The following is a 16,338-nucleotide window of genomic DNA, read 5'->3' as shown; positions in this document are numbered from 1 at the left end:
TATTTGTTTTCTTCCAGAAAGGGCGGTCACACCGGCGCAATGGTCATCTCTAAGTTATCGTAACGAAAATATAGTTCTGTTGTTCTAATAATTTTAGTAGAAAGCAAATCTGCTAGTAAATCATGGATATCAATTTAAATTAACGCATGTTTCAGTTAACTACTGTAATATAAAGCAAAAGTACATACATATATATATACATATATAAAAACAATACTGGTTTTTCTCCTCCTCTCCCGCTGTTTCGCTCTTTCCGCTCTTTTTCTCCACACCGCATTCGTAAACAAAGGCAATGAAAGCTCCAGTTGAACGGCTAAAGAGGCCTCAAAGCCCCCAGATTGTTTTTCGCCGTTGAGCCGAGCGCACGTATTCGAAAAAACAACTAATAGTGTATAATAGTGCAGTATTGTGTAAAATACGCGCGTCTCTGCTGTCTCGCTCTGGCACCCACCCATACACTTTCGCGTGCCAATACACACATACCTGTACGAGAGCGAGATACGAAAAACGGTGCATGGAAAATAGGAAAATCGGAACTGAAAAAGTCGGAATTTCGTTTAATCGAGCTAGCAGCGCGTACTACTGTCATTTTTAAATTGAAAGTGTCAGCCCACGGTTTTCCAAATAGTCATATTGTTACGAAATTCGAAACAAAACACAAACCCAGAAGTTCTCGGACAAAAACATCTCGGCGCGAAAAAATCGATGCAGCAATGTAAAAATTTGAAAAACTCCCGTACCATAGAAAGAAAGCAACAATTGAGTTACACATATACATAGTGTAGTTAAACGGTGTGTTACGTTCATATACATACTCGTAACAATAATAATAAAAGCGCGGCGCATCAACCCGAGCGGCTTATTCATCCATGCAGGAGATTCGAGATACAAAACATCAGATACAATAGCATCCGAATTTTAGGAAGTTGGGCGGTCCCACACGAGATTCTCATCTTAACGATAAAACTTAAGGTTTTTGGCCATTAACGAATATTGTAGCTGTGGAAAGGAGCTACACCACAGCAAATGCACCAACATCAAGCGGTTGATAAACCCGAACCCAGAGCAACTTGAAGACTGGCAGACCTACGTAATTACAACAAATTGCAGCAACAACAAAGCAACGCCTACGACACGCCAGTGATTACAACAATAATAGCGGCAAAGCAAAAACGAAATTATTTACCACAACACGACATAACCTGTTGTAGCTATTTCACTGTACTGCATTGTTGCTCACCTCTCGGCATCTAAAATTGGGCATTCACGAGCGGCTTATAGTAAATACGTGGTTAACCATCGGCTGCGAATACACATTCATTATATAGCCGGAATCTGCAAGTGGCACACCTGTGGCCACGGGTCAGTTGAACACCAGTTGGAGCAGCAGCATCGCCATCACCATCACCATCACAGCCACAAGCACACACAATGTCGAGACTCACCGAGGAAATGGTGATTGCGCGGGCCAAGCAATCCGATCTGTCCCTGATCAAAAAGCTAAATTGCTGGTAAGTACACAGCCCAAATAACTAGAAGTAATTATAGAAAATATCATCATATCATAATGTATAATGAAAGGAATGCTAGCTGAAGTGCAGTGGTACTTCTATAAGTCAAACTAGATTGTTAGATTCAGAATTAGGCATAAATATGTATTTAGTCAGCGGCATATTAATCATGCTTTAGCAAAGTTGGAACGACTAATTGTTTATTATAGTTCAGAAAGAGCCACTGTTCATCTAATCTATTTTCAATCTAATTTCCGCCTGTGCATTGATCTATTGCTAATCGTGCTGGGGCAGGTGCAGCCACTATAGTGAAAGCTTCGATCTGTATTGAATGGGTCTGCGATCTGGGGTCTGGGGGATCTGCCCACTTTGCTGCCACTTCGGCCGCTCCGGCTGCTTTCACTCGACCCAAATCCGGGGGCAATCTTCTAACCAGTTTAGAAGTGTCCACTTTGGAGCGAGTCACGATTCCCTGGGCTGGAAAAACACGCGCCCCTCGAGAAAAACGCTTGGAAAAGCGTGAAAAGCAGTTGAACTACTTTCCGTGATGGGCCCCCAACTCTTGACCCATCTACGAGAAGCGTGTTGACTGCTAAGGGGGCTTCACTGTACATTATTTATCTTTATTAAAATACCATCTATTCTGTGCTTATTTCAGGGGCAGTGATCTCAGCGATGTGTCCATCATCAAGCGAATGCGTGGAGTGGAGGTTCTGGCTCTTAGGTAAGTCACAAGTCGTGAAATATTTCTTGTATAAGGATCATCTTGATAATAATTTCCTGACGCGGTGCCTTTTGATTGATTCAAAGTCGGGCTCGCCGCCGAGAATGCGGTAGAGATATATATTAAAAAGCAGAGATATTTGCTTTCCAGTGATGTCATCGCCCCATCATTAGGCAAGCTCAAATACGAAAGATACTTTGGCACGCTCAAGCGCGTAATTAATGCAAAAAGCTGGGGACGCAGAAAACTACAGAAAATAAGCTAAAAGTCGTGGGAGCTCCCAAATTGGCAATAGCAACTGGCCGCGTACTTTTCCAAGTCGCGTAGGCCACGCTGCGTAGGGGGCAGATACGATACTATAGTTATGACTTGTATCTGCCAGATACTTTTGTATCTCGCTGTGCCTTGTACCTCATCTGGTACTGCTGGTTACTTGTTGTACTTGCATGTCGCTCGATAAGTTTGCATGTGCTGCTGCTGCTGCTTTTGCTGATTTTGCCACTTTTGCCATAAAAGGCGACAATCATTTTGACTGCCAAGGTCGCCGAAATCAATTTCCCCCCCAAAACTTCTCTGTCATCTGTTGGCAATGTGCTGAAAACTCTCGACTCTTGCGATTCGTTTAATTATGCATAAAACAAATATATGTAGATGGAGGTGCACATATACAAGAGTTTGTGGCCTTATAGGGAGATTTGGCATTGAACTTGGGGGAAAAGAACCGTGAGAGTAGCAGTTGCAAACAGGAAATAATAATTTAGGTATGGGCGAATCAGCCATTTTAAAAGGAATTATCAGATGAAGCGAAAAATATATGTCGCCCCAGTGAACAGGAAGCTATAATTATGGTATTGAAGTTGTAGATATCGCACCTTAAACAGAAATTAGATCTGGCAGACACTTCAGAAACAGGAAATCCCAAAGGAGGCAGAGTAGTTATCAGAATGAGAAAAATCCAACAAATATGGATATCAGATATATACGTGGGGTGAAGAAATGTATAAATAATAACCTTGAACATGAATTGACACCAATCTTGATCAAAAGCAAAAGTGCTCCTTTTTTGGCAAGTTGTTTTCGTTTATTTATTTCTCAATGAGTCATAAATATATGTGTATGTCGGGAAATGTAAGATACTCTGTTAGGTCTTTGCATTGCATTACTAAATATATAAACAATGTGTTCTTTAAATAGAAGCTTATCTTGAGATAAAAATGTGGCCTAAATTCGCTAAAAAATTGAGCTTTTATTACTTGATGGCTCTGTAGACCAGTTTCCTTGCCACTTCTATTATCAGGAAGCTATTACCGCAATCGAGACTACCCAACTGTCGTAGAGCTTTATCAGTCTATAGATAATGGTAGGAGTTTCCTATGTACAAGCGTGAATGAATAAATTGATAACAAATTGACATGGCAAGCGTGTAAGCCCGAGGGCAGTAACTTCTTATAGAAGTCTGCTCTGTTTGCATTACTTAACGTTGGTAACAAGAAAAACCTTTCAGTCTCAACCCGATGGCTAGTAGTTTTACGTGGGGTTCCCTGCTTTGTGGGGCATTTGTTGTGCTAGGCGTGGAGTAGTGTTCGCAATGAATGAGCCATAAATCAGATTGGTTTACCATACTTCAGGTAAAATGCGTTGGCGTAGTCTCCATTTCTTGGCAGTATACTCGCCCCTTTTGCTCATTACCATTTTCCTGCCCATTTCCCTGCGTTATGAGTGTGCATATTGATTTGACTTGCGTGCTGCGAGCACTTTTCTTTTTACCTACCATGGCATTTCCACTCGGTAGGCCTCAAGTGCTAGATAACCTTGACTCTTCAGGGGAAACATTGATATTATGCATACTTAAGCAGTGGCACTCCTGCTCCTGGTCCTAATCCCGATTGGCCTGATTTATTTGGCGAACTATTAATAGTGCCACGAATTCCAGATACCAGACATTCACTAAGGCAATGCACTCGTGTGCCATTTAGCGATCTTCCTGGCTAAGTTTAGACAGTTGGTTCTGCCATTCCCGCACTGCGAAATAGAAAAAGATGTTTTAGGTGTCCACACAGGGAGAAAAGTTTATTGAATTGAGAGATTATCTACATATGTATGAAATTAGAAATTACAATTCGCTCTGTGTATAAATTTATCTTTTCTTTACCTATTCAATCAGTCGGGTAGGCAAAATCACGGCACGCTTTTGGCCATTGGCAATTGGCCACTTCAGACTGTAATTAGCATTGGACTCCCAGTCCAGGTGCTAAGCGGGTATCGCCCGGAACAGGGGGGCTTAAACCTGACCTAGACGAAGACAAATGATGACAATCAGCTTTTCCCCCTGCCGAGTTTTTTTAACTGTTATTTGTGGGGTATTCTGCGAAGAATCCGACGAGTTAATGACCGCACGCAGCTGCCGGAGAATCTTTTGTGAGGCTTTGAGCATGAGTCACGCAGTTAGTTGGCGCCTTTGTCCCGCCAAAGAGAAAGTTTCTTGAACCTAAAGTCTTATGCTTCTGTTGCAGTGTCAACAAGATCAGCACGCTGTCGACCTTCGAGGATTGCACAAAGCTGGAGGAGCTGTATCTGCGCAAAAACAGCATCTCTGACATCAATGAGATTGCCTACCTGCAAAATCTTCCGAGTCTCAGGAATCTCTGGCTGGAGGAAAATCCCTGCTGCGAACAAGCTGGCCCCAAGTGAGTAACTTCAATGAATATCAATGAAACGTGATATTCTGGCTCAAAGCATTAGCTTTTGTCAACGTGCCAAACAATGAGTTCGCTTTTCTTCGTTTGAAACGTATATAAATAATTAGTTGTTCATAAATTCAAATATATTTCTTTAATCTATAGTAGATGTAGAGAAGCCCTAATAATCGGTCTCACCTCTGTCTAACCACAATCTCAGCTATCGTTCGATCGTATTACGCGCCCTGCCCAACCTGAAGAAACTCGACAATGTTGAGGTCACAAAGCAGGAGGTGGAGGAGGCGCTGCGTGGAGGCGGAGTCGGCGCACCAGAGGAAGAGGTCTACGAGGATGCCTACCAGCAACATCAGCAGTCGACGCGGTCATCGCCGCAGCAGATACCGCAGCAGCAGCAACACAGCTACCCGCAACACTCGCCGCCGCTGCAGCAGCAGCAGCAACCATACCAACCGCAGCAGCAGCAGTCGCAGCAACAGCGCGTCTGCACCAGTCCCACGAAAGAGGTAAGTGGCTCCCATTGTCTGTGTGGATTTTCCCACACCACGCCCTGGTTTAGCGGCTATAATCTCTTGCCTTGGCAATGAACTCTGTAATCAACACTTGCGCCCGTTTTGGTCTATTTCGCTTAACCCCGAACCACCTACTCCCATTAACTATGCATTTTCGAACAAGCCGCCGCAGTTGCCCAGTCCGCTGGTAAAAAACAGCAGCGAAGGAAGCATCAGCCACAGTGCCAGCGATCTCTGCCAGGTGCAGGCGGCTCAGCCGCTAAAGGGTTCCCAGCCGCCCACGCCCACCAAGGTAATGGGAGGTCAGCTAGGGAGTCGGGAGGTTTTCTTTTTTCATTTCCTGTATCTATTTGGTTATTTCTTTGTATTAGTTTCGATTTTTAATTCCATGTTTCTTTTGTATATGGGTGGTACATGTCCGCAACAGTGAATGCAAATAATCGTATTTTAGCGTCTTGTAAGATCTAAGATCAGTCTATCCCCCCATTTAACTTTAGTCATAAATTCCCACTAATCTTATTTCGGCTTTTTGTCCAGGAACCCGTGCATCCGCCATCGCCCATGTATAACACCATAACCAAAGAGCAGCGCACCTCCTACCACCAGTACGATGTAAGATCCACAGCCCCTCCACAGCCAGCAACTACTAAATAACACCATGTAACAGCCCCACGCATCCGACATGACAGAATTCAGCTTGTGTAGCCGGGCGGGCCCACTTTAGGGGCCCTATTTTCGAGGTTCGATGTTCGTGGTTCGAGGGTGTGGGCTCGTCACACTCGAGTGGAGAGGGGGAACTAGGGACTGGGCATAGCCATCACGCGATGGCCCCGGCATGGTAAAGGTTCTCTTGCTTTCCCGCCGCACGTCCAATGGGGCATTGTCTGTTTGCCGGCTTTTGTGGGTTAAGTCACTCGGTTGACTTTGGAATCGAGTGCAGAGGGATGGGAACTGGGGGACGAACCATGATTGCCCAAGAAGCCCAAAATGAACCATATAAAATAGGTCTTTATGTATTCATGCACGTGGGGAAAATATTTAACCAGATAGCTGGGAATAATTGAATCTCTACGAGATCGGAAAGTAAAATGACGCTAGTAAATATGTGAATATGAATAGGTTTACTCTCAAGAACAAAAGTTTCAATATTTTTGTATCTACATAATTGCATTTTAATTACACAATTTCTCTCTGTGCTGAGAAAGGGCTAGTCCCTCCGAAAAACCACTGAACCACTGAACCAGAATTAGCCCACGCCAAATGACTGGCTGAACAATTTGTCATGTGTGGATTGCCCTGGGGACTGGGGATGGGTGATATCAACTCGTATCTAACGTTTCTCTTCTGCTGCTTCTCTCACCAACCATGCACTGATCCCAATTGCAACGCAACCAAAACTAAAACGACCACAACCCAAAACTCAACTAAAATGCAAACCGCACCACTAACGCCTCACCCGCGGACTCGACGAGCAGCGCTCGCCGGGATCCGACCAGGAAAGTAGTCTGCACACTTACAGGGAGGTGCGGCCCACGCCTTTCCCGCCCAGCATTTCTGCGCACTCGATGAAGGTAAGACCGACCAGCCTCTGTGTTGGAGATGCAAGAATGTAGCCAAGGCACATGAGGATGATGACACTGTCTAATTGTCGTATTCTCGTACAGGAATACTATCAGTCGGACAGACCCGCCTACCCGGCGCACTACCGCCACAGCCAGACGGACCTCACCGAGTGGGAGGAGCACCAGCAGGTGCCCCAGGTGCATCACAATCCCTACGGCAGCCAGAAACAGTTGCACCACCCGCAGCGACGCAGCGCAGGACCGGAGATGACGGCCTACCGGAACGGCAGTGCCCGGGAGAACGGCGGCGAATGGGATGCGGAGGACAGGTCCAGGGCGAGGTGAGGTCATCGACCAGGTCATTTGGTGGTCGTGGCTCTTAGCTTATTTCATTAAGGGTAAACAACGCGACATATCACAGATAGCCAGGCAGCTTGTGTTTATTTTAAATACGTACTTCGTTTATTTTTAAATGGGTTAAAAGCGCGCCATTTAAACAAATAACCTGTATGCATACAATTTTTATTGGAAATCGATTAGTTCATATATGTAATTTGCACGAAGTGAAACATTTATTTACAGAAAACTGTAGAACAGTTGTATGCATATAGTTTAATTGGTTTATTTGCAAACTATAGCTAAGCTATCTCAGTTAAAGCCATTGAAAATTGGTAACATGTCGATAAAAGCCGACCGCTTAGCACTTGGTATCTAATTGTTTTAATTGTATTACTAAATTTATGCACACACATTTTTCAGGCGACCCGAGGGAAGATATAGTGACGGGACCTCGTCATTGTCGGCCTCTGTGATGAATCACTACTCGGGCTACCATCGCAGGCCCATAAATAGGGTGAGTTATACGAGTATAGCCAAAGGCCACCATTGATAAAGACGACCTATAGCTGAATCACTATTCACGCTTTCGCAGAATTCGAATATTCTCTCCGCCGCACTGTGTTTGGTGAAGGAGTTGGACTACGCCAGTCTGGAGGTTCTGGAGCACGCTGTGCGGTGTCGCATTGATGAGTTGGCGAACGAATGATGAAGACGACTCTCTAATCGCATGTCGATTAGCTAATCCAACGCCTCAGCGGCGTTGCAAAATACAAATGACCAGGAAAACTGAACACACTTAAAAGACACGACGCGCAGGGGAAAGGGGAAACTGATATTATACTAACGTCTTAAGCAACAAATAACAATTACAAATCAGATACTTAACGAGGATAGGGATTCATACTTGCCAATTGTAAACTGTCATAGTGTAACTATCAACTTTTGTAAGCATTTTGTCATGTAACGAACTTTGCTATTGGAAACACATAACGAAACAGTAAGCTAGGACATAATCCGACTATCGATCACAGATCCTGTTCATTTGATTCCCAATCGAGAGCACAGACCACAAAAACTAGCCTTCTTTTGTACTTAACTCGCGAAGATCGACTAGCGAACTAATGTCGCCCAAGGCGAAGGAGCACAATGTATCTTCCTTGATTCTTTCTAAGATTAGTTGAAATACTCATGTCTTTGTTAAATATTTGTACGCTAAACCTTAATTTTAAAATATTTACCTAAAATGCAATGAACACGTCCAGTTTATGTTTGCCGTTCTCTTTTTAACGATTACGTTGGAAACTATAATGCAAAAAATAAACAAATTAACAGTAGCTGGCCTCTTTCGAGGAGTATTATTATTGTAAGTCAGGTTAATGGTAATGTATAAAACTTAGTTCAATGTATCCGACATGTTCGAGGGTAACTGGCCAGCGAAGGGAACACTGTTGGAGTTCTGGGCCATGTGCCGACAGATCCAATCCCGGAACATTTCCACATTTGTGTATACTGCTGGAACGGTTTCCTCTCCACAGCCGATACCCCAGTTAACGATACCAGCCTGCTCATAGCGTAATGGATCCGCATTCATGGGGCAGAATAGTGCGGATCCGCCGTCGCCGATGCAGTCTCCCGTATCCTTCTCGCCGCCGGCGCATATCAGACTAGCATGCAGATCAAAAGAGACACCCAATCTAGTGTTCCTCAACTGATCCTGGCATTGCGCCCTGGTAATCATGGGCAGTTCGATTTTCTTTTGGATATTGGAGTAATTTTCAGCGTCGAATGCCACCTTTCCCCAACCGGCAACCAGGCAGCGCTTTTGATCGAAGGACTTTCCCTGGCTGGGCAAGCAGATGGTTCGGATGTGGCTTTTCAACTCAAAGGGGGTGGCTAGGAACAGAAGGGCAATGTTATTGGCTCCTGATGCATAAGCGAACTCCCTGTGTTGCACAACTCTGGCCACCGGGCGATCCTCCGATGGTAGGATTTCACTGCGGTATCCCGTATCCCATTCGCCAGCTCTCACCACAATTTCCGTATCAGTCTTGCCCACCACGATGCTAGCCGCTGTAAGGACAACTTCTGGTGCAATCAGAGAACCACCTCCGAAGAATTTTCCTTGACTGAAAAGAGCAACCACCCATGGAAATTGGCCAGGTGTGGAGTAATCTTTGGGCACCTTCTCGGGGTTCGCCAATCCGTTTGGATTGCTCATGCCGCAAACTTGATTTGGGTCTGGTTGAAGATTGTCCTTGGGTGACATTCCGTGGAATATTTCTGGTGCCTACAAATTTTTAATTTAAATTGAATTAAATATTAATCAAATATTTAAAAAATATTATATACCCCTCCTTCATTTTGTCCAGTCGCAATATACAGAAAGCAAACAAAAAGGAACGTATTTATTGTCCAGTTCTTGAGCATGGTTTGCTGGAGCTCACAAATTCCAAACGACTGAAGTCAAGAAACTGCGCCGCTTTTATAAATTCAGCGGGAATCATGCTTATCAGTCACTGTTGATGATAGTGTGTAAGCTTTATATATTTTCTGAAGAAGAGCTAATAATATCTATAAAAAATATACGCATGCACTGCTATGGAAAATAATTAATATATTTAAGTACATAAGAAATAACAAAAACAATCAATTAATTGTTATATACAGATAGATGAGAATGTAGACAGCGCGCCTCCTATTTGAAATACTGCTTAAAGCAGCTCAAGCGGTTATGCACTGCTTTTCGCTCTTAAAGCAGTGAAACGGTTTCGCAAGCTTAGTATTTAAGCAGTGCATTCAAATTTGACGATGTTAGTTCTTGTTATTCAAATTAAATGGTAATTCGAATGATTAATACAAGAAATGAATTGAATATTTCCTGAGCCCCTAGCCATTGCAATAAAACACAGGGTTTCTTGTTTTTTTTGTTTTGTTTAGAGGGGCTTTACAACATATAACGTATATAAGATAATAATTGCCTTTATTTGGTTGTGTAGTTGCTGTTATGGTTATCTGTTGTGAAATTGCCTTTAAATCTATTTTTCTGTGTTATTTTGACCATAGCCCCAGACAATACCGACTAAGATAATGCCTGGCCATTGGATAGAACTGAAGAAACGAAACTGCGAAACGGCATAATCGGTTCGAAACGGTTTTCGACTCGGTATTCGTAATTGATGATGATGTGTCTGTTGGTTATAAATATATATATATATATATATATTATGGGATTATGGATATTATTCCGGCATAATCCGTGTGATCGGTTCGCTAGTCGCTGTATTCATGGCAGAAACGCAACGCCTAACACATATACATATACATAAATGTAAAGTGCATTTCGTATATTAATTACTGAGTGATTAACTTGCTACACATCGATATACATACTGAAGCCGCATTAGGTTATCAATGAATGTGCTCTGAAAATTGCCTTATAACTTTGGTGCAATACAATATTTATTAATTATTCTTCATTTTCATTGATTAGTGCATGGTTAATATTAGCAATAGTACTGGTATATAGACACTGAGTATGCGAACTTCCTTGCCTGCTGTTCTCCTCCTAAGTTATAGTTAATTATTGTCAGTCACAGCGTCGCGTTTGCCACAACAACGTGTGCTTGTATTGACTATATCTTCGAGCTCGAATCGAAAATCTCAATGTAATTATTATAATTATTATATAGAATATCTTACAAACTATTTGGCAGCTGGCCGATCTTGTTGCCGCTGCCGCAACGCATGTCTTCCAGAATGCGATTTGAGTTGTCTTCCATTTCAATGCAATGCGAAAAAATGTCTTCCAAACACACAGATAATATGCATACAATACATCATATGCGATTATTTATGCTGAACAATATGACACCTAGATATTATGGTAACTATGGTTTACAGCTTTATGTATATATATATATATTCATGTATATATATATGATATACGGGTCTGGTAGATCCAGTTAAGCCCGTCTGAGTTTCTGATTTGCAATCGCAACTCATTGTGTGGATATATATAGACCAATTACATGTGTTATTTTCGTTAGTAAGTACAAGTATATTTTTTAAATGTTGCTTTTGCGTTAAAGGGCCGTAACCAACACTAAACTCTTGGTTGGCACTTTGGCCTAATTGCGACACTCCTAATTGATGCTGATTTGAAATATCTCAATGCTTTAGATTCGCCAATAACTTGTAAGCCAAAACAAAGGAAATTCTTTAGATACCAACTTGTTTTTGCCTCGTGGTAAATTGATATGCTGATTCCATCGAACCAAGGTGTATTCCAAAAAAATGTGATTGGGTTTTTGTTGTTTTTTGATTTTGGGTAGTGTTTACCGCACGATATGTTGTGTACATTGATATTAATTGGTTGTTCTTTATATATCTTCTTGTGTCTCCTCAGTCCAATTCCTTGACCAATCACCTAAATACGGGTTGTGTCCGTCCGGAGGGCTACGAATCCTTTGGGAGGGGATCCTCATCCTCCGAGGCGGCGCACTGGAAGCCCTGTGTGATTCTGCTGTTTCCGAGTGTGGGGGTATAGTCCCCCTTGCTTACTCTATAGCTTTCTATAGTTAGTTGTAATTGAAATTAGTTACAAATTAATTGATTCGCATAGGGAATTTTTGTTTGCTTGCTCCTCCTCCTCGTATATTCTTCTCTATGTATTATTTATATTGAATTGTTTGATTTTTTTTTGATTTTTCTATAGTTTTTTGTTTTATCTCTTTACAGTATTTAACTAAACTTTCGTAACACGTTTTCCGATATAGATTATATATGGGAGATACTTTTTTATGACAACAATAGCACTAACTGAAGTTCAAAAACGAAGAACAACAAAACATCAGATAATCAGATAATTCTCGATCCATATATATGGGTTTGTGATTTAGCGCCTCCATCGGGAGCGATCCCCTCAGGAAGGTGGGGATCGCTCAGCTGAAGAACGGCGATAAATCACAGTTGCACAAAGACCCGCCATCGCCAGTCTTGCAGAGCACCTTGCACACTTCGTCCCAGTCCGGAGCCGGAGTGGTCGTGTCCGTATCCGAGGCGGCTGCCACGGGAGCTGCGGACACTGTTGCTTCCTCGAACGACCCTCTCCGTTCGGCATTCTCCGCGGATCTGGAACCGTGTGTTGGATCGCCCAGCACTCCACTGGCCTTCTCCTCGTTCTTTCGAACCTCCTGCTCCTTTTCCTTCCTCTCCTTCGTCTCCTTCGTCTCCTTCATCTCCCTCATCCTGCGCACCTCCTGCTGGCAGGGACTGCATCCGGGCAGGGAGCGACCTTTCTGAACACAAAAGCTCGAGCAGACCAAGTCGCCCACTTCACCTGTAAGTAAATAAGTGATCAAAAATCAAATTTAGCATGAAAAATAAATTCGACTCATAATAATCATTAAAATATTATATTTTAAATATAGTTTCAATATCTTACCCCTAGGCAGTCCACACAGTTGCCGGCACTTGGCCACATCCGTCTCCGGTCTCAGGATCGTGTTCTTGGCCACATCAGGCGTTGAAGCAACGCCCAGGCCAGCTCTGCAAAGATCAACCATAAAATGCTGATTAAATTGCAATACAGAGTAAATTAAAAAAAAAAGACTTAAGATGAATCAGACATTATATGCACTCGCATTACCAAGTTAAGAACCGTGATATGTTTATTATTATTTAAACTATGTTTAGAGATCCTAAGAGAAGAAGATCTAATAATATCTTGACTTGATTGACTGATTTTTTTTATATATTTTTCAAAGAGTATTAAACACCAAATTAAATAAAAATTCAATGTATATTTTAAATATAAACGCAAACCAAAATATTCTTATTTATAATAATTTTGTAATTATAATAAAATTGTGAAATATTCCTGATAGCTTTCGACATATAAAATTTATTTGTAAGTTTATTTAATTTTTTAAGTTAGCTCAGTACTTCTGGCGACTTGGAGTGCCTTTTCTACTTCACATATTTGACACTTGACAAAAACAGCACACACGCCACAAAAAGTCGAGAATCACCGATATAGCCACCGATCAGGAATGCGGATTATAATTCCCTGACACACGCGATTGCGGGAAAACCTCGATGGAAGCCACTCGAAAGGCCGACGCGATTCGCAAATGATTTCTCAAGGCCAGCGAAACGCACATTTTACTTGGCTAACGTGTGTTATTATCAATATTAGTTGGCACTTTCTGATTTTTTTGGGGGAAACCTGCACTTGCCAACAACAAACACTTGAGTCACTTTGCGCCGAGGCACCTTACTTTCAGTAAGTCCAAGAGTTTTGGATTGCTGTTCATCCGAAACTTACCCGCAGAGCTCTTTACACAGCAAACTCCAATCCTGAACTGCGCTGATGGTTTGGACGTCTTCAAGGATTTTGGCTGCTGAATGCGCTGCCGCCAGAGCAGCAGCATCCCCCAAAGTGCCGTCCTTCAGGACGGGCGATGACGTCATAGCCTGCGCCTGCGCAGCCAGGATCAGGATTGTGACCAATGGAAGGACGAGCTGTAATCCACATCCCCCCATTTTTCCCTGTCGCTTTTCCACACGCTCTCCCATCGCTGGGCTGAAAAGAGATGGGTAGATTACGGAACTGGGGGATGGGTTTTCCACGCTGGTTTGGGGCGTATTATCCTCAAGGGGGGACTGGGCCAAAATGGAGACTGTTTGGCCCCGTACAATAGGAGCAATTGTGCTCGAAATGCAATTATCGCGCTCTCAAAAATAGGCAGCAAAAAGCAGCGTTTGGTGGACTTGCCTGCGGGGCCTAATCCTTACACCATTGTTATCCGGAGCATTTGCTATCCGAATATCATGCGCTTGATTTGCCAAACCGAAAGGGGTTATGCAATCGCCTGTCTCTCGAACGCAGCTGGGACTCCCACCTGGCATCCTGGCATCCTGGCATTCTGGCATCCTGACAACGCTTTTGCAACGGGATTCCCGTCGAAAATACCTCACATAAATGCCTCAGCTAACCAACCTGCTGGAATCTTATTTTGTCAGCGTAATGACAGGCTAAGCAGTCGAAATTCCCAAACTCCCATTTGTTTTCCACTGGCACCGAAAAATGTTCATGGCCCCCGGGATGCGGAGCCGTTCCCTGGCCCACTGTGCTTCTGGTGCCTCTGGCTGGCAGTTGAGAGTCGAGTGCCAAAGAGGACGCTTCGCCCAGGCCAGAAACGCCCGGTCTGAATTAGCCGCCCGAGAATAGCAGTCCCAAGCCCAGCTCCATCCGCATCCGTGGGTGGCACTTGACTCCAAACATTTTCGCCTATCTGGGTTACAGGGCCTACTTGCGCTACGTGCAATCACAGCCAGGTGAGCATCCTATTTTCTGGTCGAGAGCTCGTCTCATTGTTCAATTCCATTCGCTAGTCGTGCCCTTTTGAAGGGGTATCGATCCTGTCTAACTATTTCTACAGAAGTATAGTATCTACTCAATTAATATATATTCTCTCATTAACAATAAGTAATGTTTATAATGGAGTCTATTAAAGTATTTAATGACTGCATAGTATTATTTTTCGATAATCATATTTGAAATCTAGTACAAGCCCCTATCAACTTTTTAGTTTAATAAAGGTTTGTTTAAAATCAAATATTAAGTTTTTAAAAGCTTTGTTATTTATAGTAATATTACTCCTTCAGCTTCACATTGATTATCCATTTTTTAACTTAAATATTCTTTATAAAGAAACTTTGGAAATGAACTGCAAAGCGACATGCTTGTATTGCAACCATTTTTTTTAGAGTATTTTAAACATCGCTCTTAAAATGGCTTAAACCCGTAATCCTTTTGTTGTCCATGTCTGCTGCTGTTTCTGTTTCCGTTTCCTGTTACAACTCACTGTGCTTTTCCAAAGTTTGACTCAATTAAATCCGATTGTTCGTGGCACCTGCTCCGCTCGAAATGCTTAAACTCTTAACTCGACTGGATTTATATAAAGCTGTCCGCTACAAATGGTAGCAGTTGTTCAACTGAGCCTCCGGCCCAAACGAAAATCCCACTTACTAATAATAAATGTTTTTGATGGCTTTATCTGCCGGTGTCATAGATTCAAGTGCGAATCAGAGGATAGACTATCGCAGCTACACCCGAGCCCCCCTTTCAGTCTGGTCTGTTGGCCATATATCTGCGATAAGTGCGGACCGAGTGCCTAATTATTATTGGTAGCACATGCCGTTGAAGTGCTTTTCAGATAGCAGGCGACTTTATTTCGCCATGTTTAGTGGGTCTAAATACCATGAGCTGTTTTTGTATCAGAAATATTTGTCTGACACTTCTGATGGATGGCTTTTGCTAAAGGGTTTCGCAGATGTTATGGCGTAGGGTGCAAATCCATATCAAGTAGGCGCCATATTTGTCACTTGATTTAAAGTCTTAAAATGTTTTTACTGAAGGAAGCAATTAAGCAATTAAAAAACTCTGAAGAAAGTCCTTTCGCACAGTTGTTGCCTCATCAAAAGTAACGATTTCCGTGTGCAATTATGGCTTTATAGACTTTCTGCAACTGTCGTTGGATTTCTTGTATGAAAACTCCCAGCTAATGCTACAAAGTAATGCACTACGCCTTTTGAGAATGTTTTGAAAGTCATGTTGAACAAGTGTCGACTTCATTTTGCCAATATTGCAGGATAGACATTCAATAAAAAGATGGATCACAGGGACTTGCAAGGGAGTTATTGCCACTGTAATGGCCTTCTTAAGTTGCAATCAGTTACATCGAAAGACACTTTTCAAGTGCCAGAGCCCTCGCAACGAAAATACGCTGACGCAGTGGATCCTGCCCAAGGAGCAGGAGCTGGAGCAGCAGCAGGACCAAGTGCCAAGTGCCAAGTGTGTGGTAACATCCTCCGCCAGCTGCTCCGTGTGTCAGATAAGAATGGGAGTGGTGTGGGTGGAACTCTTTTGCGGCAAGTATTCCTAGTGTTCTCGTTGTTTAAGCTTCTCCAGTTTGATGGACGTCCTTTTGG

General features: G+C 42.8%; 3 protein-coding genes across 7 annotated transcripts; 1 reads left to right on the top strand and 2 right to left on the bottom strand.

The window, feature by feature from the left end:
- Window positions 1–31: 31 nt before the first annotated feature.
- On the top strand, window positions 32–8,610 carry LOC117138976 (double-stranded RNA-binding protein Staufen homolog). Of its 5 annotated transcripts, none has more exons than XM_033301040.1 (10): window positions 32–1,511; window positions 2,170–2,235; window positions 4,749–4,922; window positions 5,134–5,437; window positions 5,607–5,735; window positions 5,981–6,055; window positions 6,919–7,014; window positions 7,108–7,346; window positions 7,765–7,858; window positions 7,911–8,610. In XM_033301040.1, exons 1-10 carry the CDS (start codon window positions 1,432–1,434, stop codon window positions 7,971–7,973), a joined length of 1,320 nt encoding a protein of 439 aa, XP_033156931.1. In that variant the 5' UTR covers window positions 32–1,431; the 3' UTR covers window positions 7,974–8,610. The 5 variants fall into 5 exon arrangements, with proteins under 5 accessions (XP_033156931.1, XP_033156930.1, XP_033156933.1 ...); XM_033301039.1 differs by having other exon boundaries at window positions 39–1,511; window positions 7,937–8,610; XM_033301041.1 differs by lacking the exon at window positions 5,607–5,735 and having other exon boundaries at window positions 46–1,511; window positions 7,937–8,610.
- Window positions 8,611–8,669: 59 nt separating this feature from the next.
- Window positions 8,670–9,810, bottom strand: LOC117138977 (phenoloxidase-activating factor 2). Its single transcript, XM_033301044.1, has 2 exons — window positions 9,694–9,810; window positions 8,670–9,631 (listed from the first exon to the last, which is right to left on the bottom strand). Exons 1-2 carry the CDS (start codon window positions 9,769–9,771, stop codon window positions 8,738–8,740), a joined length of 972 nt encoding a protein of 323 aa, XP_033156935.1. The 5' UTR covers window positions 9,772–9,810; the 3' UTR covers window positions 8,670–8,737.
- A 1,749-nt stretch (window positions 9,811–11,559) lies between these two features.
- On the bottom strand, window positions 11,560–13,920 carry LOC117141411. Its single transcript, XM_033304836.1, has 3 exons — window positions 13,670–13,920; window positions 12,788–12,891; window positions 11,560–12,682 (listed from the first exon to the last, which is right to left on the bottom strand). The coding sequence occupies exons 1-3, from the start codon at window positions 13,918–13,920 to the stop codon at window positions 12,285–12,287; spliced, it is 753 nt and encodes a 250-aa protein (XP_033160727.1). The 3' UTR covers window positions 11,560–12,284.
- Window positions 13,921–16,338: the final 2,418 nt, after the last annotated feature.

Source organism: Drosophila mauritiana, chromosome 3L (assembly GCF_004382145.1).
Source record: "Drosophila mauritiana strain mau12 chromosome 3L, ASM438214v1, whole genome shotgun sequence".
NCBI classification, from domain to species: Eukaryota; Metazoa; Arthropoda; class Insecta; order Diptera; family Drosophilidae; genus Drosophila; species Drosophila mauritiana.
Note: the sequence above shows the minus strand (reverse complement) of the source record. Positions and strands in the feature narration are given on the sequence as shown.